This window comes from Pleurodeles waltl, chromosome 5 (assembly GCF_031143425.1).
Source record: "Pleurodeles waltl isolate 20211129_DDA chromosome 5, aPleWal1.hap1.20221129, whole genome shotgun sequence".
In the NCBI taxonomy this organism is placed as follows: Eukaryota; Metazoa; Chordata; class Amphibia; order Caudata; family Salamandridae; genus Pleurodeles; species Pleurodeles waltl.
The window spans coordinates 872873162-872895854 of record NC_090444.1 but is presented as its reverse complement, the minus strand read 5'-3'; the positions used below and the strand labels follow the sequence as shown (position 1 = coordinate 872895854).

Below are 22693 nucleotides of genomic sequence, written 5' to 3'. Positions count from 1 at the left end.
TTTCATGGTTTAGTTTAAATACAGGCATATTTGGGATTTTTTCATTTCTTTATTCATGTCTTATACGCATTTTCCATGCCAGTAGTGTTTGCAGTGTTTTCTGCCATCTAAGTAAAATGGGCCAGATGTCTCACAGGTTTGTTACCCATTCAGTGTCTATGAGAAAATGTTTTCATACATACGGCCCTATGTGCCTACGGCCATTTAACGTGATTTATTGAAATGTTCCCAAACTTTTAATACAAATGTGAAAAGATTTTGTGTCTCTGGGATCAAATAAGCAGAACGGAATTTGACTCGAGGCACCAAATGGCAGATATAAACTGGAATAGAAAAACGTTAAACCGGTGCGCGCGTAATATTTTAAGAATACATGCTAATCACTAATGCAGATCTGCCAGGTCGTTTTTTTCTAAGAAACACTATATCAAATACAGCACATCTTTTAAGTGATGGGAATCAGCAAAATGATATTACAGCCACAGTCATGACACAAACGTTATTATAACTCACCACTTTTTTTAAAAACGAACTGACGTCTCCTTTACACTTTTCCAGCAAGGTGTTCATGTTGTAATGCCAAGAAGTTGGTCACTATCCAAATTGGTGGAAAAAAGGGTTGTTTACATTCACCAAGATTTATTACACCAAGTATATGCGTTCATTGAGCTTTTATACTGATCCATCACCCCACATGTGGAACGTCAGAGCTTTAGTATGATATAGATGTTTTGAATGTAGACTGGACAGCGAAAAGGCTTTACCGGAAATTTCATAAAGTTCAAGAAACTGAATGGCATGCAGATGTTTCAACTAATGTTTATTTTATAAAGTATTATCATGAAAATATTTTTTAATGATCCATAGCAATGTACATCTCTGGGATAAAACGATGGACATATTATCTTGCATTTACCTCTTGGAAACTTTGCAGATAATACTTTAAATATTTTAGACATAGCTGATGAATTATTTTTGTGAATACTGACAAAAGGAGTAAGGCCAACTAAAAAATAAATTGGTTTCTTCACATGTGACCAGCAGGCAGGCTGAAGAGAATGTTGATTCCGAGCACATCTTAACAGACTCCTAAAGTAAATTTGATAAACCTATAAATTCTCAATGATACTCCTGTGAATGTTTACTAGGTGTGGCTCCATGGACGTCATTTGGGGGTCGCTAGGGGTCGCAGCTGCGGCCCTCCAGCTTGCTCCTTGCGATTCCTGGCATTGCCTCTGCGACCCCTGACCTCAGAGGTGGCAAAATCAGTGCCAGGGACACAGGGGAGGCTTGTCCTAATGGACGTTTCTTGGGCCTCCACTTCCTTGTTTTCAATCATTTTTTTTAATTACACTAATAGTGGATAATACATTATTCATTATTAATGTAATAAAAATGGAGTACAGTTAGCTATAACATAACCCTCCTTGTTAGGTGGGGTAAGTAAAAAAAAAAAAAAAGTTTAAATGTATGTTGTGTGCGTGCGTGCCCACCTCTTTAAAGTACTCTGCACCACAGTGTGTTAACGTCCATAACCCATCTTCTTTTCCTATTACATCTTGACTTTATGCTTTTCTTTCACAATACACAGAACTCTGCTTCGTGGCTAGGTTTGAACTATCAAAATGCCATATGCTTACATAGATAGTAACCAGACATCATTCTAAAAAAGACTAAGGCCACCTTGCTGTGGACTGTGTTTAGTTGACCAATCTATTGCCGTGGATTTGTTCATATTCAGTGATTTTGTGTTATAAATGTGCCTACATGTGTACATTTTATGTGTATCTTTGGTACACTATGAATTTCCTACTCTGGCAGAGCTGCGGATTTTGCAATATATAGTCCTGCAAGTGTGCTCCGATAGGTATCATGCCAGATGATGCATAAACTTTGTACGATACATAAAGAATGTATTGCTATGCGCAGCAAGTCGATAATGAATGATATGACCTAAAACACATTGGGAAGAGAATTCATACATTCATACACTCATATGCTGTATACATATTTACAGAGTAAGTCTTGAATGTGTTGGGTGACACACAGTGTTCTGAAAAATTGTGTGGATTGTGCAATATGGCAATCACAAAAGCAAAGAAAAACAGCATAAAGAAGGAGAAAGTTTCACAACATCTGCAGATAATTGCTTGCAGGGGAAGGCTCGTACAAAATTATTCCTGCCCAAAGTTCAATCAAAGAAAATATTTTCCAGCCCTGGAACTGTTAACGACGTTTTGACCTTTCATGATTTGGCAGGTCATCACAAGGACAAGAACATTTTGAGCACTGAGTTAAAAGGGTGATGGGAGGTCAGTTCAATAGGTACAATTAAATCTCTAATCAATCTGGTCAGATTGTAGTGTAGGTAAGAAAAAATCCCATCCGGGACTTCCAACAAAATAGAAAGCATCAGAAAAGTGCCTTAAACAGAAAAGTGTGAGGGGCCTGGATGGACAGTCATGATAAGCTCGCAACTAAATAGCTCATGCCAGGTCCTCGACAGAGGATGGAGGGCAGATGACTTCTTGCTTCCTGTCACACTTTTCTGATTAAAGAACGTTCCCAATGATTTTCAGGCTAATTCCTTGTCTACACCACTGAACATTGACTAGGATGTGGCCCGAGTAATTGCAGTGCTTGAGATTAATTCCACGATTTCATCCATCACTTTTTGTATACTTCACCCCAACCGCCCGGTAGTAAATATAATCTCCATCCAGCAATCCAGCATTGCAGTAGAGGGAAAGCAGACTCCAGCCAGACTCCTGCTAGCAGTTTAATGCCCATTTCTCAAATAAGTAGCCCACAAGACAACAGCGGCAGGCCCACAGTTTCATGTGAGCTGCCATTAATTTGTGGCTATTGCTAGTGCGCCTGGTCCTTAGTAGGTAAACTTACAAGGGGACGCGTATAGGCCGATGAACCTTTTGGATTGCATAGAGTATCCTAGCCATGTACTGACCAATGTTATTAATATTCAATATAACCAATCAATAACCACTAAGAGAATCAGTAATCACAAGTCAATTATATCAACATTTCATGAATAACCACAACTCAATATACGTTTTATCAATGTTTATTTCCCTATTTGTTACAATACTAATCCATACGGTTAATTCAAACTTTATTTATTTAGCTCCGAATTAGTTCACTAGTGACCACCAGTAACATAATCTAATCAAAACTTGAGAAAACATATGTTCTCTTCCAGGGGATCCTCATCAATAGTCCTAAACATTGAATATTCCTACCCTCGTGCGGGGACCCCGGGGCATACATAAAATACACACATATAAAAGTATGAAATATGCACGAAAAATATGTATATTGCATTTTTAGTAGACAAATTTTCATACTAAACTCCTATATACGTGTGTATAAGAGCAATGCAGGCTATATTCATAAACCGGCTAAATTGCTTCATTTCTATGGATTTTTTTATTTATTTTTTAAACAGTCCTTTTCAAAATTACAATAAGAGAAAAACTTTCCAAAGCCCCATAGCCGGGCCCAGGGAAAGAGGCAGTAGCAACATCCGTGAAAACAATGGAGCATTATTAGCCAATAGGCTGCATGCAGGTTAACACAGGAGAACCATAAAAATTCTGGCACCGTGCCTTTAAGACCCTGAGCACCTCCAGTATCCCACCATGCCTCAGGGGTGAAGGAGAGGTGACAGTTGGTTCACAGTTAGGTCAGTTCTTTTTTCCGGCTTCTTCTGAGAGGATTCTGGAGCATTGAGCTCTCAGTTTTTCTGAGTTTTTCTCAGGAAAATACTTAAAAACAGTGTTTTTTCTGCTTTCACTTGACATTTTACACCTTTGTCTGAGTAAACAGACTTTTTCCTGACTGAAAAATGCCTTCTCTTTTTGTGAAGTGCCCTTCCTGTGGGAAGAAGAAGGCCCAGTCAGATCCACACACTCTCTGCATTGTGTGTTTGCCTCAGAGTCACTGCCCTGACACTTGCAGACACTGCAAGCACATGTCAAAAAGGACTCTGCGGGACAGGGAGAAGATCAGACTTCATTGTCTTCATGAGAGGCAGAAGACATTGTCCTCTTCGGTTCCCAGGCAGCCAGCAAGCCATTCTCAGGAGAGACAGGCTAGATCGACGTCAGCAGGTAGGAAGGCCCCTGTTTGTTCCCCGTCGACGTCATCGCTTCCACCGTCACATCGACATAAATCGCCGTCGACGGTGACCCGACCGATGTCGAAGGATATGACGTCGAAGGAACATGGCCACCACAGGGGCAGATCTCCATCGACGGCAACCCACCATTCGACGTCGAGCCAGTACCGGCGTGCCCATTCGCCGTCGAAGGCCTCGCACCCCTCGACGGCACGAAAGACAACGTCGAAATCGCCTCAACGGCGAGAGCAAAGACATCCGCAGTCGATGGCCCATCTCTCGACGGCGAAGCACACGACGTCGAGCAGGCCGCGGTCAAGGGATCGCCGGTCACCGTCGAGGCACTCAACGTTGAGACCAGAGCAACCCACGTCACTCCCTTCGATGTCGTTGCAACTGTCGACACAGGTTTTGCCTGTCTTACAAGGAGAAGAGCGTTGGCTACTGCCGGCGGATAAGACCACCCCAACATCTCTGGTGGTCTCCATAAGGAGTGGTTCATCTGGGCGGTCGAGAGCCGCATCGTCTGGGCATGTCTCGCCCATCAACTTGTCGCCAAGGTGGTTGGAGAGCCTTAATAGAACGACTGCCTCCCCAGACTCGCGATACTCGAGTATGTACTCACCTTCGGCTTCTCTCCCGAGAACACCATCGCCAACAGCGCGGGCAGGACGGGCTCGTTCTGCGTCTCGCCAGTCGGCCACTAGGCCTCGACGTGCTGCAACAACATCTCGGAGCAGGTCACGCTCCCAGAGAAGATCTAGATCACGGTCACGCCATCGCAGAAGGTCTCTTTCTTGGTCATTGTCGGGATCCTCAGTAAGAAAGTACTCCCCTACACTAACGGATTCTCCACCAGCTAGAGTTTCCCCTGAGGACGATATCACAACCTTTAACGAGGTGCTTCTCAGGGGAGCAGAAAAGCTGAATATAGAGGTCCCGGAACCTTCAACCTCCTCTGTGATCTTTGAAACCCTGCAACATAGAGCGGTTTCAAAGAAATTGCTACCGCTGGTGCCTGGTCTTTTACAACCAACCATGGACACCTTTTTAGCACCAGCCACCCTCAGATCAGCTCCTGCTAGGATCTTAAAGAAATATAAGGCACCTGAGCAAGATCCTTTGTTTCTCAGGACTGATCCACCGCCGGACGCAGTAATATTGGCCGCAGCCCAGAAGACGCACTCAGTGGCATCATTCTCCACAGTTTCACCGGACAAGGAGAGTAGGCACCTGGACTCTCTGGGGAGGAAGATGTGTGGCACGGCGGCTTCCATGATGAAGGTCTCCAGCGCTTCCGCACTCCTAGGCAGATACGACCGATCACTCTGGGACTCGCTGAGCAGGTTCACAGAGAAGCTGCCTAGGGAGGACAGGCAGGATTTTCAGGAGATCCTTCAGGAGGGGAGTCTGGTCTCCAATCAGGTCATCAGTGCAGCAGCAGATGGGGCAGACTTAGCAGCACATGGTTACGCGCATGGGGTTTGTTCGAGAAGGTCTTCCTGGCTGAGACTTACGGGATTGAAGCAGGAAGCGCAGCAGCGTATCCTAAACCTTCCGTTCAACGCAAACTCGCTTTTTGGAACCCACACAGATGAGGAGATGGCGCGTATGAAGGCGGAAGTGGACACCATGAGAGCAGTGGGCCTGCAGAGAAGGAAGGACTTCAGGCGAAGGTATAGACCTTACGACAGGCGCCATTTTCAGCAGAGAGTTCAAGCCCCTCCTTGGTCCCAGAGGCCACAACAGAGGCAAGGGCGTCCACTCTTCCAATCTCGTAAGGTCCCGAGAGACTGAGGGTCAAGCAGACCTCAGCAGTCCACACCCAAAGCTCCTGCAAAGCAATGAGGACTCGCTTCCCTTAACACTGTGCACCACTTCGGTGGGGGGAAGTATCACAGCGTTCATTCACGAGTGGCGTGGCATAACAAAAGACAAATGGGTGCTGAACAATGTAGAGAATGGGTACTCTCTTCTTTTCTGACAACCTCCTCCTCACTTGCCACCAACCAAATGCAATCCGGCTCACATGAGCCTATTACGCAAAGAGGCTTACGCCCTTTTACGGAAAAAAGCAATAGAAAAAGTCCCAGTCGCGCACAGAGGGAAAGGAGTATACTTCCGATACTTTCTGGTAGCAAAAAAAGGTCGAGAAGAAGTTTTCAGACTGATTCTGGACTTATGACTACTGAACAAGTACATAAAAAAGCAAAAGTTCAGGATGCTGGCTCTCCACCAGATTTTCCCTCAGTTGCATCGAGGAGACTGGATGTGCTCCATAGACCTGCAAGACGTGTACTTTCATATCCTGATCATTCCCAAGCATCGGAAATTCCTACGCTTCCGGATAGCCTCCCATCATTATCAGTTCAAGGTGCTTCCGTTCGGCCTAAAATCTGCCCCTAGCGTTTTCTCAAAATGCGCAGCAACGGTAGCGGCGCATTTAAGGAAGCAGAAAATCTTAATTTACCCATACCTAGACGACTGGCTACTGAAAGCCTCCTCTCCAGAGCAGGTGAAAAGCCATCGGGACATTTTGCTCAGTGTTTTCAGATCTCTAGGTCTACAAGTCAACTACCAAAAGTCCACCCTCATTCCAACGCAAAGTCTCCACTACCTGGGAGCAATACTGAATACAGAGCTCGAAAGAGTGTATCCTTCGGGGGAACGACTATTATCAATAAAGAGAAAGTGTCAAGACCTTCTGGAATCCGACGCACCTACGGCCAGTCAGGTGACATCTCTACTGGGATCCATGGCCTCCTGCATTTTCATTGTCCCGAATGCCAGGCTACATATGAGGCCTCTTCAAGAGGCGCTGGAAAACAACTGGACCCAGAGCACAGGCCGCTGGGAGGACAGAGTGCGTCTTCCGATAGGAGCACGACAATCGTTACGATGGTGGATGCACAGACCTCACCTGTCAGTAGGAGTTCAGTTTCACCAGCTAATCCCGTCCGACACTCTGGTAACGGATGCGTCGCTTCAGGGATGGGGAGCTCATCTGGGTTCCCTTCAAGCTCAGGGCCTGTGGTTCAACAACGAAAGAGAGTACCACATCAACCTGCTGGAGCTCAGAGCAGTTCATCTGGCTCTCAAGTCTTTTGCTCCATCGATTCAGGGGAAATCTCTTCTAGTGCAAACGGACAATACGACGACAATGTATTATCTGAACAGACAAGGAGGAACGAGATCCCTGCCCCTATCTCGGGAGTCTCAGGCCATCTGGCATTGGCTCTTAGCGAGGGGAATGTCTCTTACAGCAGTTCACCTACCAGGGCAACAAAATGTGGAGGCGGACTTCCTGAGCAGAAATCTCGAGGACGCCCACAATTGGGTTCTTCACGACAAGGTCGTCTAAGACATCTTCGCTCAATGGGGTCGGCCTCAATTAGATCTCTTCGCAGACGAGGAAAACCGCGTCCAGGTTTTACCGTCCGGGGTCTCGAGGGAATGCCCTGTTGATCGACTGGTCAGGGATATTTCTCTACGCTTTTCCACTGATTCCCCTCATACCTGCGGTGATCAACAAACTCTACAGATCCAGCACCAGAATGATTCTCATAGCTCCGCAATGGCCTCGTCAGTTCTGGTACACAGATCTCCTCAACCTATCAGAACAGCCTCACAGGAGGCTGCCGTGCAGACCGGATCTCCTTTGCAGGCTGGGAGGCAGGATACTTCACCCCAACCTTCCCTCTCTCAGCTTGACGGCATGGCTCCTGAATTCCTGCAGTATGGGCACCTAGGGCTCTCGCAGGAGTGCATGAACATCTTAAAGGAGTCCAGACGACCTTCCACACGGCGTTCTTACGCGTTCAAGTGGAAGAGGTTCTACATATGGTGTCGTCAGCAAAGGTCAGAATCCTATACTGGCTCAGGAGGAGGTCATACTGTCTTACCTACTCCATTTGGCAAAATCGGGTCTGCAAGTGTCATCTATTAAGGTACATTTATCTGCCATTACAGCCTATCGTAAGTCACCTTCTCAGGAATCCTTTTTTACAAGGCCAGTAGTCAAGGATTTCTTAGAAGGTTTGAAAAAAGTTTTTCCACCCATTCGAAAACCCTCCCCTCCATGGGAGCTAAAAATAGTACTATCGAAACTCATGGGCCCTCCTTTCGAACCTATACACAAAGACTCTGCATCACCTTACGTGGAAGACGGCTTTTCTGGTAGCCATTACTTCCGCGAGGAGGGTCAGTGAAATTCAGGCTTTGTCCTCCAAAGAACCATACACAGTCTTCCACGAGAATAGAGCGGTTCTACGAACTCATCCATCATTCTTACCGAAGGGGGTGTCAGATTTTCACATCAATCAGACTATTTCACTACCAACTTTTTTCCCCAATCTTGACAGAAAGCTTTGCACTCCCTGGATTTGAAAAGAGTGCTCAAATTTTACTTGGATAAAACCAAACTAATTAGACAATCTCACCACTTATTTGTAAATTACGGTCATTTGAGAACAGGCGAGGCAGCCTCAAAACGAACCATATCTAGATGGATAGTTTCATGTATTGTTACTGCATATCAATTGGCTAACAAACAACTACTTGCTAGGCCTAAGGCTCATTCGACAAGAGGAAAGGCGGCTACGGCTGCCCTCCTTAATAATGTTCCAATCTCTGAAATTTGTAAGGCTGCTACATGGAAGTCTGTATATACATTTACTAGGCATTACTGTTTAGACTCAGATGCCAGAGCAGACGCCCAAGTTGGGCAAGCATCTCTGAGAAATTCCTGCACTTCTATTAGACAGTCCGCAGAGTTAAGGGATGGGCCTCCTAATCTATTCAATGTTTAGGACTATTGATGAGGATCCCCTGGAAGAGAATGATAAGTTACTTACCTGTAAATCCTAGTTCTCTTCCAGGGGTATCCTCATCAAAGTCATAAACAACCCACCCTCCTCCCCGGACGCAAGTCTCCTAGAAGTGCAGGACACACTATCTTTCGAATCTGCTGCACAAGTTGTCACCGTAAAAAAGTACTGACCTAACTGTGAACCAACTGTCACCTCTCCTTCACCCATAAGGCATGGTGGGATACTGGAGGTGCTCAGGGTCTTAAAGGCACGGTCCCAGAATTTTTATGGTTCTCCTGTATTAACCTGCATGCAGCCTATTGGCTGATGATGCTCCATTGTTTTCAATGTAGTTTTTCTCTTTTTTCACTGATGTTGCTACTGCTTCTTTCCCTGGGCCCAGCTATGGGGCTTTGGAAAGATTTTCTCTTATTGTAATTTTGAAAAGGACTGTTTAAAAAATACACAAAAAAAACTCCATAGAAATAAAGCATTTTAGCCGGTTTATGAATATAGTCTGCATTGCTGTTATACACACGTATATATGAGTTTAGTATGAAAATTTGTCTACTAAAAATGCTATATATATATTTTTCGTGCATATTTCATACTTTTATATGTGTGCATTTTATGTATGCTCCGGGGTCCCCGCACGAGGGCTGGAATATTCAATGTTTATGACTTTGATGAGGATACCCCTGGAAGAGAACTAGGATTTACAGGTAAGTAACTTATCCTTCTAATGCTTCAGCATAAGCCAACAAAGACGAATGTATCAACATTAATAGCAGAGTTCAGCAGTCAGTTCGACAAACATTTGTCACTGTCAGCATCTCCCATAAAAACCTTACCTAACCCAGATTAGCATTAGCATGTGGACGTCATGCAAAAAAAAATGTAGAACGTGAATTTGGAAAAAGCATCTAGCTAAGAGAAAAACTATTTAGACAGCGCAGTTGGTACCTAGAAAGAAAGGCACAAAGGTTAACTGTCACATTGTCATAGCTACCTATCCACAGAATGGATCAGCAACAAAGTCAGTCTTCGTCTTCAGGTCATCAATCGATCAGCAACGCATCAGGCTTTCAAGAGCATGAACCCAGTGACAGAATCCCGCCTCAATTTTGGCAAAGGTCTCTCCCTCATCATCTGCCTCTAACTTCTCCCCAGCAGTTCTATTCTGCATCTGAAGTTTTCCCCCTTTGTCATGACATTATATTAAAGTTACCCAGTCCATCCCCCAATTCCTAATTGGTAAATTAATCACCATATATGACGCTACCCAATACATTAAATTCTTCAAATCTATGAGTTCTAATATTTCGTCGCTCTCAGGTTGTCGATTGGTTCACGGTACGATGTCTTCATCAGCCGGCTCATCAGGTATCGAAAATGTTGCATCTTCTTCTCCAATCAGTGTTTCCATTGTTCGAGTCCTGGGAAAGTACATCTTGTCTGCTCTACACAGACTTTGATACACATTTTGATTTCCTCCTCTCCTGTCCATCGGTGCATTGGAGAAAATTCTAGTTAAGCAGACTTTATTAAAATCGAGTGGTTCAGGGTCAGTTCAACACATTAGCGTCTCTACATTGCATGGTTATTCCGCTGCTGCATGAGGCCTGCCAAAACTAGGCCACAACTTTGGCTAAGTTAGCTCTACGATATAATGCAAAACATAGGTTATGCTTCTTAATATGACACATTACAACATTGTTATTGCACATTTTCAATATTTCACGCATTTTTTATCATTTTAGTATAACTTCGTATAAGTTGGTAGCCACTGTTTGTGGGCATATTTTCAAGCGTGCATATTAATTTTTCTACGTTTAATTTTTCTATCATTTTCTTGTTAATCAAAACGCATAAACATTCATTAATAATTTCTTATTGATATATCTGCTTTAACACTATGAAGGAAGTGAGTGATTGTATGGGGGCTATGCACATTCTGGTAAAAGGCCACCCAGTGACTGGAACATAAAACAATTCCTCAAGACCAGGTGGCACCAAGGGGCTCATTTACAAGATCATTGCACCACCAGAACGGCACTTTTTCCGAAGTTCCAGTGGTGCAGTGCCCTGCTCCATATTTACAAAGGAGTGTAAAGCTACTTTTTGTGGCTGAATGACGCCTTGTAAATATGGCCCCTTTACACACATCACTTTGCGTGTAAGAGGTGTGCAATGGGTGTGGCTATGGGCGTTCCAGAGCAACACCCATTGCCTTTTTGGCTGCCCCAAATTGACGAGAAATCGTAAACCTGAGGCAGCACCAAAAACGAACACCACCCCATCCTCATATTTGCTTTTTCTGTGTGCTGCATCCTGCAACACACATAGAGCAAACACCATTAATTATTGTTTATGTGCAGGAAGGAACAATCATTAAATAATTACAATTTTCTACTTCTATGACACTTTGATATTTTAGGCAGTCTTTTTCGCATTAAACATTGAAAATAGGTAACGCTGCTTCCGTTGATTGGATTTTTGTAATCTTGGTGTCAAATAATTTATCGAAATGTACTCTATTTTTTAAAATGGGTGTAGGGTTTTTCTTGTTGATGGTTTTCACTTTTTTGCTGTCTAAGTGCTGAATAAATACTTGAAACATTGCCCTAAGTTCAGCATGGCTGCTTTTGTGCCAAACTACGAGAGGGTTAAGCACAGGTTAATTTAGTGACTTTTGTGGTTCACCCTGTCGAGGATTGTGGCTGTTGTCCAAGTATGATTTAATCCCATCAAATAACAACCCAATTTCCCACAACCTTTAACTATGCAGGTCTCTTTAACGTCCCTTCAACTAAAACATGGAGACATGTTGTGCTGTATTTTTACTTAATAAGTCATGATTAAGCAGCCATTTAACGCAATTTATTGAAATGTTCCCAAACTATTGATACAAATGTGAAAAGATTTTGTGGGTCTGGGATCAAATAAGCAGAATGGAACGTGACTCGAGGCACCAAATGGCAGATAGAAACTGGAATTGAAAAAAATAGAAAAAATGCTTATAACTAAAGCAGATCTGTCAGATCGTTTTTTCTAAGAAACACTATATCAAGTACAGCACATCTTTAAGTGATGAGAATCAGCAGAATGATATTACAGCCACACTCATGACACAAACGATATTATAACCCACCACTTTTTAGAAAAACAAACTGAAAGTCTCCTTTACCCTTTTCCAGCAAGGTGTTCATGTTGTAATGTCAAGAATTTGGTCACTATCCAAATTGGTAGAGAAAAGGGTTATTCATATTCACCGAGATTTATTACACCAAAAACATGCGTTTAATTAGCTTTTATATTGCTCCATCACCCTATATGGGGAAGGTCAGAGGTTTACTATGATATAGGTGTTTTGAATGTAGACTCGACAACGGAAGGCTTTATCAGAAATTTCATTAATTTCAAGAAACTGAATGGCATGCAGATGTTTTAACTAATGTTTTAATTGCTAGTCCTGAAGGGACACGTTTACAAGTAGGCAGTCTTTTAAACGAATGAAATATGACAGCTTATAAAGTTAACTATGACCTCGTTTATAAAGTATTATTCTGAAAATATTTTTTAATGATCCATAGCAATGAACTTCTCGAGATAAAATGATGGACATATTATCTTCGGTTTACCTCTTGGAAACTTTGCAGATAATACTTCAGCTATTTTAGGCATAGCTGATGAATGAATTATCTCTCAGGCACAGTTGGATATTTCCTCAACAAATTAAAGTCTGTAGTGAAAAAAAGAAGATTGTTATTTTCGTCAGTTTATCCCCTAAAAACAAAGGGCCTATGAAAGGTTTCCCAAATTTTCTTTGGTGCACATTTTTGTGAATACTGACAAAAGGAGTAAGGCTAACTACAAAAGAAATTGGTTTATTCACATGTGGCCAGCAGACAGGCTGAAGAGAATGTTGCTTCCGAGCACATCTTAACAGACTCCTAAAGTAAATTTGATAAACTTATAAATTCTCAATGATATTCCTGTGCATATTTACTAGGCGTGGCTCCTTGGGCGTCATTTAGAGGTCGCCAGGGGTCACCAGGGGTTGAATCTGCGTTCCCCCAGCTTACGCCTTGCGACTCCTGGCACTGCCTCTGCAACCCCTGACCTTAGAGGTGGCTAAATCAGTGCCAGGGACAGAGGGGCAGCTTGTCCTTATGGACGTTTCTTTGGGCTCCACTTTCTTGTTTACAATCAGTTTTTTTAATTACACTAATAGTGCATAATAATACATTATTCACTATTAGTGTAATCAAAACGGAGGATAGTTAGCTATAGCATAACCCTCCTTATTAGGTAAGTCAAGTAAAAAAACACTTTTAAATGTATTTTGTGTGCGTTTTTGCAGGTTCAAGTGTGCTTATGTAAAAGAGAATGTGTGTAGGAGTGAAAGTGTGTGTTTGTGTAAACGTGTGTGTGAGTGAAAGTGAAAATGAAATTGCATGTGATGTCTCTTCTGCTACCCATGGCATTTTGGTGAATTGATGTACACGCGTGGCTCTAGGTGTTGCTAGATTTTGACATGAAACTCAGTTTTAAAATACTATATTTAGTGTGGGAGGGGGAGGCAAAACACCAAACCTGCTCTAAGATATAGGCACTGTCCACTCTAGCTTAAATCAATACATTTTAGAATAACATTTGATCTTCTCTTAATTTTTTATCTTTGACTTTAGTGTTGTAAAGATGATACCTATGGTTAGTTTATTTCTTTAATTGTTTGGAAATGGTAAAGTGAAATTGTCATAGAGTGAAAGCGATCGTAAAACAGGTCAAACCAATCATAGGAAGATGTCAGAGGGGCAGATTTCAGGTATATTTTACAATGCAGAAAAAAACGAGGAGAAAATTACAAAACAGCACTTTTTATCTGATGCCATGGAAAGTCATGTTTGTGTTTATTTCATAAAAATGTTCTTAGAAAATATATACATTTCATTTTAGAATTATTAAATGCATGCAGAAAAAGGAGAGAACAGTGCAAACAGGTAGAAGTCTGGGACCTCCTCAACTCAACAGCCCCAGACGTCTCCTTCTTCACAGAGACCTGGATCACCCCCACCGCTGCCCCAGACAATGCCGTCTCAGTTAACACACAAGCCCTACACCTCCATATCCAGACCAACCCAAACACCTTCCTGCATGGCACCCCCATCTACAGGCCACCAGGACCCTGACCCCAGTACCAAGAAAACATTGCCGACCTCATCGCCCTCCAAGCACTGACCTCCTCTGACTACATCCTACTTGGTGGCTTCAATTTCCACCTTGAAACCCTTGATGACCCCAACACTTCAAACCTCCTGGACAACCTCACAACTCTCGGCCTCAAACAACTCGCCAATGTCCCCACCCACAGAGCCGGACACATTCTTGACCCCGTCTTTTCAGCAGGGGACAACATCCCCGTCTCCCACACCTCCAAACACCATTGGACCGACCACAAGTGCATCAACATTACCTTCCCAAAGAACACTACACACCACCACACCCCCTGCTCACTCAACCCGATGCTTTTCTACATCTACATGGCCCCAATCACCAAGATCACCAGATAACAAAAGCTAAACATAGTCTCCTACCCAGATGACACCCAACTGACCCTCTCCCTCTCTGAGGACTCTGTGCAAGCCAAGAGGAACTTCCACAACGGGATGAGAGCAGTCACCGCCTGGATGGAGGCCAGCTGCCTCAAGCTCAACTCGGACAAGACAGTGATCCTCGTGATCGGCTCCACCCCTTCTACCTGGAACAACTCCTGGTGGCCCACCACACTGGGTAACACCCCCACCCCCAGGGGCCATGGGCATAACCTGGGCATCATCTTGGAGTCCACTCTATCGATAACCCACCAAGTTAACGCCATCTCCTTATCAAGCTTCCACACCCTCCATCACCTGAGGAAGATCTTCAAATGGATTCCCTAGACACGAGGAAGACAGTCACCCATGCACTCATCACCAGCAAATTAGACTACGGTAACGCATTATATGCCGGCATTACCAAGAAAATTTAATCAAAACTACACCGAGTCCAGAATGCAGCAGCCAGACTCATCCTGGACATCCCACTACACAGCCGAATCTCCTCCCACCTCAAAGACCTAAACTGGCTCTCAGTCAACAAGTGCATCACATCACATACAAACTCCTGATCCACACCTTCAAGGCACTGCATAACATAGTACCAGCATACCTCAACCACCACCTCACCTTCTATGTACCCAACACACGTCTCCGTTCCTCCCAGCTCAACTTTCCAGCCGTCCCCAAGATCCAGAAAAGTACAGCAGGAGGAAGATCCTTCTCCTACCTAGCAGCCTGTACATGGAACACACATCCCCTCAAGCTCAGGCAGACTGCATCACTGAAGCAGTTCATGAAGGACCTCAAGACCTGGCTCTTTGACTGAGCATCACACCTTCATTCAGCGCCTCGAGACCCTATGAGTGATTAGCCACACATTACAAGTCCTGATTGATTGATTAAAAAATGGCAGCATAAAAAGTTGTCATAATGAACAATAATAGTCATAGAACATCACAAAATGCATGGTGTCTTGCAGAGTAACACTGTCACAGGTAAAGGGGTGTGGCTCATCCACTTTAATGCCGCCCCTGAGGTACCGCATATAACCAATGTAAAAGGTTTAACTTGAACCTTGTCAAGAGTAAGTGATGATGAGGTATTGTAACTACCACTAAGTAGGTCTTTACAGAGGGCAAGTTTTTAACAAAATGTAGGCCTGCATTGATAATTTAATGAGCTTGCTTGCTTCTCTCTGCGGATACATAGTGGAGAGGTAATGTCTTTTGGCTCAGTTCTGATCTCTCCTTGTAATCCCATCGGAGCCCAAAATAGTTCAGGATGGCACAGCTTTCCTGCTAAGGTAGTAATGTAACTGAGCAAAGGGATGCTGTTCGCCTTCTGCAGAAGCAGACAGTCTTTTATAATTGTCTGGTTCTGCCCCAGATCTGGGTTTGTCCAGATTCTTATCCATCTAAATAATGATGAGAGAGCCAACAAGTCAGAAATGTATCCCATCCCCAGCTTCTCATGGACTAAATAGGATGCCCCACAGAGTGTGGGGCACTTAACTGTCTTCTCAAGAATTCATTTTCCACTATTTGCATATCCATAGTGTCCTTGTAACCCCAAATATCCCTCCCATAACTGGCGATGGAAATGCATTTTATTTGGTAGACTTTCATGAGAGCCTATACAGGTTTACCCCCCAGTCTTTTGGCAAAGTCAAAAACAGCAGCTACAGCTCTTAACATTGATTTCCTTTTGGCCTTCCTTATCAGGTCCATGATCCCTATCATCAACAAGCATTTTCAATGCAGTGCGGCTCGCATTTGCTCGAGTTGGAGCTATTTGCATTGTAAACTCCTAACCTAACTTTTCTTGCCACACAAATTAAAAGAAAAAAACACAGCGTGCTTGCGCTGAAATTGAAAACGAAAAAAGGGAGCGCAATCGCGCTATATAAACCCCAGCGCGATCGTGCTGTGGGGAAAATTAACAGATGAAGAAACCAGGCTCAAAACATCGAGCCTCGTATGTTTCTAGTAGTTTATCAATGCTGTGTAGGCAGGCTAAACACCAGAAAAGGCATGACGTATGCATGCCTTTCACAAATGAAAGCAAACAGTTTTTAAAGAGCAAGCCCGAGAACCAGTGAAAGAGACTGACGTGACCTGGGTGTGGTTTGAAGCCCAAAGAGAGATTACTTTATGGACAGAGCACTTTGCGCTTGCCCATAAAAAGGACCCCTAGATAGGAGAAGGTAGTGACCCTGGTTATTTTAGTACCATCTGGAGGAGGCTGGCCTGGCTCGTAGTGGGTACCAAGGGGTACTTACACTCTGTACCAGGTCCAGCTATCCCTTATTAGTGTAGAAGAGGTGTTTCTAGCAGCTTAGGCTGATAGAATGTAGCTATAGCAGAGCAGCTTAGGCTGAACTAGGAGACATGCAAAGCTCCTACTATACCACTGGTGTCATATGCACAATATCATAAGAAAACACAATACACAGATATACTAAAAATAAAGGTACTTTATTTTTATGACAATATGCCAAAAGTATCTCAGTGAGTACCCTCAGTATGAGGATGCCAAATATACACAAGATATATGTACACAATACCAAAAATATGCAGTAATAGCAAAAGGAAGTAATGCAAGCAATGTAAAGTTACAGTAGATTGCAATAGGAGCACATAGGTATAGGGGCAACACAAACCATATACTCCAAAAGTGGAATGCGAACCACGAATGGACCCCAAACCTATGTGAGCTTGTAGAGGGTCGCTGTGACTGTAAGAAAACAGTGAGGGTTAGAAAAATAGCCCACCCCAAGACCCTGAAAAGTAGGTGTAAAGTGCACCTATAACCCCCAGAGAGCACAGAAGTCGTGATAGGGGGGTTCTGCAAGGAAGACCAACACCAGCAATGCAACAACAGTGAATTTCCGGACCTGGGTACCTGTGAAACAAGGGGACCAAGTCCAAGAGTCGCGACAATGTCGAGAGTGAGCAGATGCCCAGGAAATGCCAGCTGAGGGTGCAAAGAAGCTGCCACCGGATGGAAGAAGCTTTGGTTTCTGCAAGAAAGAAGAGGACTAGGAACTTCCCCTTTGGAGGATAGATGTCCCACGTCGTGAAGAAGCTTGCAGAGGTGTTGCCACGCAGAAAGACCGCAAACAAGCCTTGCTAGCTGCAAGGGTCGCGGTGAGGGTTTTTGGATGCTGCTGTGGCCCAGGAGAGACCAGGATGTCGCCACTTGGATGAGGAGACAGAGGGGGTGCCCAGCAAGTCAGGGAGCCCTCACAGAAGCAAGCAGCACCCGCAGAAGTACCGGAACAGGCACTTGGAAGAGGAGTGAACCGGAGTCCACCGGAGTCCACCCGAAGTCAGAAAAGGGAGTCCCACGACGCCAGAGGACAACTCAGAAGGTTGTGCACTGCAGGTTAGAGTGTCGGGGACCCAGGCTTGGCTGTGCATGAAGGAAATCCTGGAAGAGTGCACAGGAGCCGGAGCAGCTGCAAATCACGCGGTACCCAGCAATGCAGTCTAGCGTGGGGAGGCAAGGACTTACCTCCACCAAACTTGGACTGAAGAGTCACTGGACTGTGGGAGTCACTTGGACAGAGTTGCTGAGTTCCAGGGACCACGCTCATCGTGCTGAGAGGGGACCCAGAGGACCAGTGATGCAGTCTTTTGTTGCCTGCGGTTGTAGGGGGAAGATTCCGTCGACCCACGGGAGATTTCTTCAGAGCTCCTGGTGCAAGAAGGAGGCAGGCTACCCCCAGAGCATGCACCACCAGGAAACAGTTGAGAAGGCGGCAGGATGAGCGATACCAGGTTGCAGTAGTCGTCTTTGCTACTTTGTTGCGGTTTTGCAGGCGTCCTGAGCAGTCAGCGGTCGATCCTTTGGCAGAAGGTGAAGAGGGAGATGCAGAGGAACTCTGATGAGCTCTTGCATTCGGTATCTGAAGAATTCCACAAAGTAGAGACCCTAAATAGCCAGAAAAGGAGGTTTGGCTACCTAGGAAAGAGGATAGGCTAGCAAGAAAGGTAAGACCCTATCAGAAGGAGTCTCTGACGTTACCTGATGGCACTGGCCAGTCAGAGCAGTCCAGTGTGCCAGCAACACCTCTGTTTCCAAGATGGCAGAGGTCTGGAGCACACTGGAGGAGCTCTGGGCACCTCCCCTTTCCTTTGTCCAGTTTCGCGCCAGAGCAGGGCTGGGGGATCCCTGAACCGGTGTAGACTGCCTTATGCAGAGATGGGCACCATCTGTGCCCATCAAAGCATTTCCAGAGGCTGGGGGAGGCTACTCCTCCCCAGCCCTGACACCTTTTTCCAAAGGGAGAGGGTGTAACACCCTCTCTCTGAGGAAGTCCTTTGTTCTGCCTTCCTGGGCCAGGCCTGGCTGGACCCCAGGAGGGCAGAAACCTGGCTAAGGGGTTGGCAGCAGCAGCAGCTGCAGTGAAACCCTGGGAAAGGCAGTTTGGCAGTACCCGGGTCTGTGCTAGAGACTCGGGGGATCATGGAATTGTCTGATCAATTCCATGATCTTAGACATGTTACATGGCCATGTTCGGAGTTACCATTATGGCGCTATACATAGGTAGTGACCTATGTATAGTGCACGTGTGAAATGGTGTCCCCGCACTCACAAAGTCCGGGGAATTTGCCCTGAACGATGTGGGGGCACCTTGGCTAGTGCCAGAGTGCCCACACACTAAGTAACTTAGCACCCAACTTTCACCAGGTGAAGGTTAGACATATAGATGACTTATAAGTTACTTAAGTGCAGTGGTAAATGGCTGTGAAATAACGTGGACGTTATTTCACACAGGCTGCAGTGGCAGGCCTGTGTAAGAATTGTCAGAACTCCCTATGGGTGGCAAAATAAATGCTGCAGCCCATAGGGATCTCCTGGAACCCCAATACCCTGGGTACCTCAGTACCATATACTAGGGAATTATAAGGGTGTTCCAGTATGCCAATGTGAATTGGTGAAATTGGTCACTAGCCTGTTAGTGACAATTTAGAAAGCAGAGAGAGCATAACCACTGAGGTTCTGATTAGCAGAGCCTCAGTGAGACAGTTAGTCATCACACAGGGAACACATACAGGGCACACTTATGAGCACTGGGGCCCTGGCTGGCAGGGTCCCAGTGACACATACACTAAAACAACATATATACAGTGAAATATGGGGGTAACATGCCAGGCAAGATGGTACTTTCCTACACCATCCCCAAAGTCTTTTGTCTGTTATTTACTTCTGGGGACGAGGACCATTGTGTATGATTTTGAAAAATCAGTGTTCAAATCCAGCGAGTTCATAAACCCTATATGAGAAATCGGGTTGTTGGTTGACTTGAATGTGAGCCCTGGTCAAGCATCAGCCACAATCCCTTGCAGAGTGAACATCAACAATTCACGAATTTAGCCTATACTCAATCATAGGTAGTTTGGCATAAAAAGCAGTGAGGATTAACTTAGAGGCAATGTGTTAAGTATTTATGCAGCAATATAACACAAACAGAACACAATAAAAATCCCAAACCATATTTTTTTAAAATAGAGAAAATGTTATTAAATTATTTGACACCATAAAGTGAAAGGAAAACTGTGATGGGAGAACAAGCAGGGTAAAAAAGAGGCACGCCTGGGGCCCAGCAGGAGGCAGAGTGTTATAGAGACTACGAGGTGGGAATGTAGAAGAATCATACAAAAGATGCCTTGCAGATTATTACCGAACAAAGGTAATGCAGAAAGGATGGCTGGGAGCTTCTGATCTGCAGAAAACTAGGAGGAGATCATGGATCTCCAAAAAGGGGCACCCTTGGAGTATAACCCTTACATAAAAGAGTATGCTCATAGCCATGATGTAGGAGGTGACAGTGCACATTCTCTTTGCACAAGAGGGTTTGCAAGGCAGTAAATATGCACTAGTAATCAAAATGAATTTAATGCTCATTAAAAAATGAACATGGTCAGAAAGCTTGCATTAACATAGATGTGAACAATTTCTTAATTCTATTTATCCATTTATTAAAACCTCTGCTTATTAGTCCCTTCATCAACTGTGATCATGGCCTTGGTGCTGCCAGCTATGTTAGTGGAGTTGGTATACAGGACTCTTTTGTTTTATGTATAAAATGTATATTGTGCACACTGCGTGAGGACTAGTTCTTTGGAATGTACAAAGACAATTGGAATGAAAGCAAGGGGTGATCACATTCCTATCATCCTGCTGTGGATCACATGTGGAGTTGACTGAATATTATTTTCTTTATTTTATATCCACGCATACAGCATTGCTCATTCTTTATTTCTAAACTGTCCATAACAATAGTAACGGGATGTTCTTGTCTTCTAGGTGACGGTCGAGGAGAAGCATGCAAAGATGACTTTGACAATGATAGTATTCCTGACATCATTGATGTTTGCCCTGAAAACAGTGCAATAAGCGAAACTGACTTCAGGAAGTTTCAGATGGTTCCTCTGGATCCAAAAGGAACAGCTCAGATCGATCCAAATTGGGTTATCCGTCATCAGGGCAAGGAGCTGGTGCAAACTGCCAACTCTGATCCTGGACTAGCTGTTGGTGTGTATTGAACCGAAAGAAAACAACAGTGATGTCTTGCCCAAGTACTCTGCATGTTAAAATAATGTGGGCATTAGTGAATGCTTGGCAGCTGTGTTACTCCACATACCTGACAGATATCTCATTTGCCTCAAAACAAGGTGACTTTGTCCTATTGCACTTGCAGTAAAGTGGATGGGATATCCATCATGTGTACGAGCGAGTAACAGTCCCCCACATTTTAAATCATGCTATATGTCTGTACCTCCAGAAATCCATGTCTGTATTGCTTTATTTGTTTTATAAAGTGAATAGGTTTGCCAAAGCAGATGTGTAAATCAATGCTAGTTTTCAAATTTCTAAAATTCAGTAATTGTTGTCAGAAAACTATGGGCCTGATAACGCGTTGCTCGTAATATGCCTACCCATGCGCTAACCCCTGTTTATGCATGGGTCGGAATTACAAGTTTGAAGGCATTTAACACATTCAGTATTTATCGTATACATTAAATAACTCAACCTTTGTTAAATTTCGGCAGGTCAAACTTGCTGGAATGTTACAGTGGAAAAAATGCAGTATTAACTGGAGCATGCATATTTTGGTGCGCTATTCACCAAAATCCGCATGTTATTTCCCCCAAACATGTAATAGGTGTTATTTTCATACCTGACAAATAAATGTACCCCTTAGTATCATTATGTTCGATGGCATCTGTCGCTGTAGATACGCATGTTCTGCAATAGCTCGCCATCTGGTGTTGGGCCGGAGTGTTACAAGTTGTTTTTCTTCGAAGAAGTCTTTCGAGTCACGGGACCGAGTGACTCCTCCTTTTGTCTCCATTGCGCATGGGCGTCGACTCCATCCTCGATTGTTTTTTTTCCGCCATCGGGTTCGGACGTGTTCCTGTCGCTCCGAGTTTCGGAACAGAAAAAATAGTTAATTTCGGAAGATTTTCGTCGGTATTGTTGCGTTCGGGATCGGCGTACTTACATTCAACACCGCATCGAAGATCGAAGAGCTCCGGTGCCCTTCGGGGTAGTTTTTCGATCCTCCCTCGGGGCCTGGTCGGCCCGACCGCGTGCTGAGGAACGCCGATGGAACGGACCCCTTTCCGTTTCTGCCCCAAATGCCACAATAAATACCCCTACACAGACCAACACTTGGTCTGCAACCTGTGCCTGTCACCTGAGCACAGCGAAGACACCTGCGAGGCCTGTCGTGCGTTCCGGTCCCGAAAAACACTCCGAGACCGTCGAGCCAGAAGACTTCAAATGGCGTCCGCACCGACAGCCCGACGGGAGTTCGAGGAACAGGAAGAGGAAGGTACCTTCTCGATCCAAGACTCAGACTCCGAAGGATTCGACGATACACAAACCGTGAGTAAGACGTCGAAAACCACACAAAGAAACATTTACAAGGCCCAGGGGACGCCACTGCCACCAGGCCATGGCTCAACCCATAAAATCGGTGACCGACCGTCGGCACCGAAAAAGGCCCAAACGGTGCCGAGATCGTCCGACTCCGGTCGAGACACCGGCACGCAGCCTTCTCGGGACCGAGAAAGTGCTGGAGACAAGCCTCGACACCGAGATGCCGGTGTGGACACGGCTCGACGCCGAGACAGCGGCAC

At 44.6% G+C, this 22693-nt stretch overlaps 1 protein-coding gene across 2 annotated transcripts in view; it reads left to right on the top strand.

The window, feature by feature from the left end:
• THBS2 (thrombospondin 2) overlaps window positions 1-22693 on the top strand; it is a 542122-nt gene that overhangs the window by 259463 nt on the left and 259966 nt on the right. For both annotated transcript variants that reach the window (XM_069234978.1, XM_069234977.1), the window contains exon 18: window positions 20856-21083. In XM_069234978.1, coding sequence (XP_069091079.1) covers window positions 20856-21083 — 228 coding nt within the window. The remainder of the gene's footprint in view (window positions 1-20855; window positions 21084-22693) is intronic.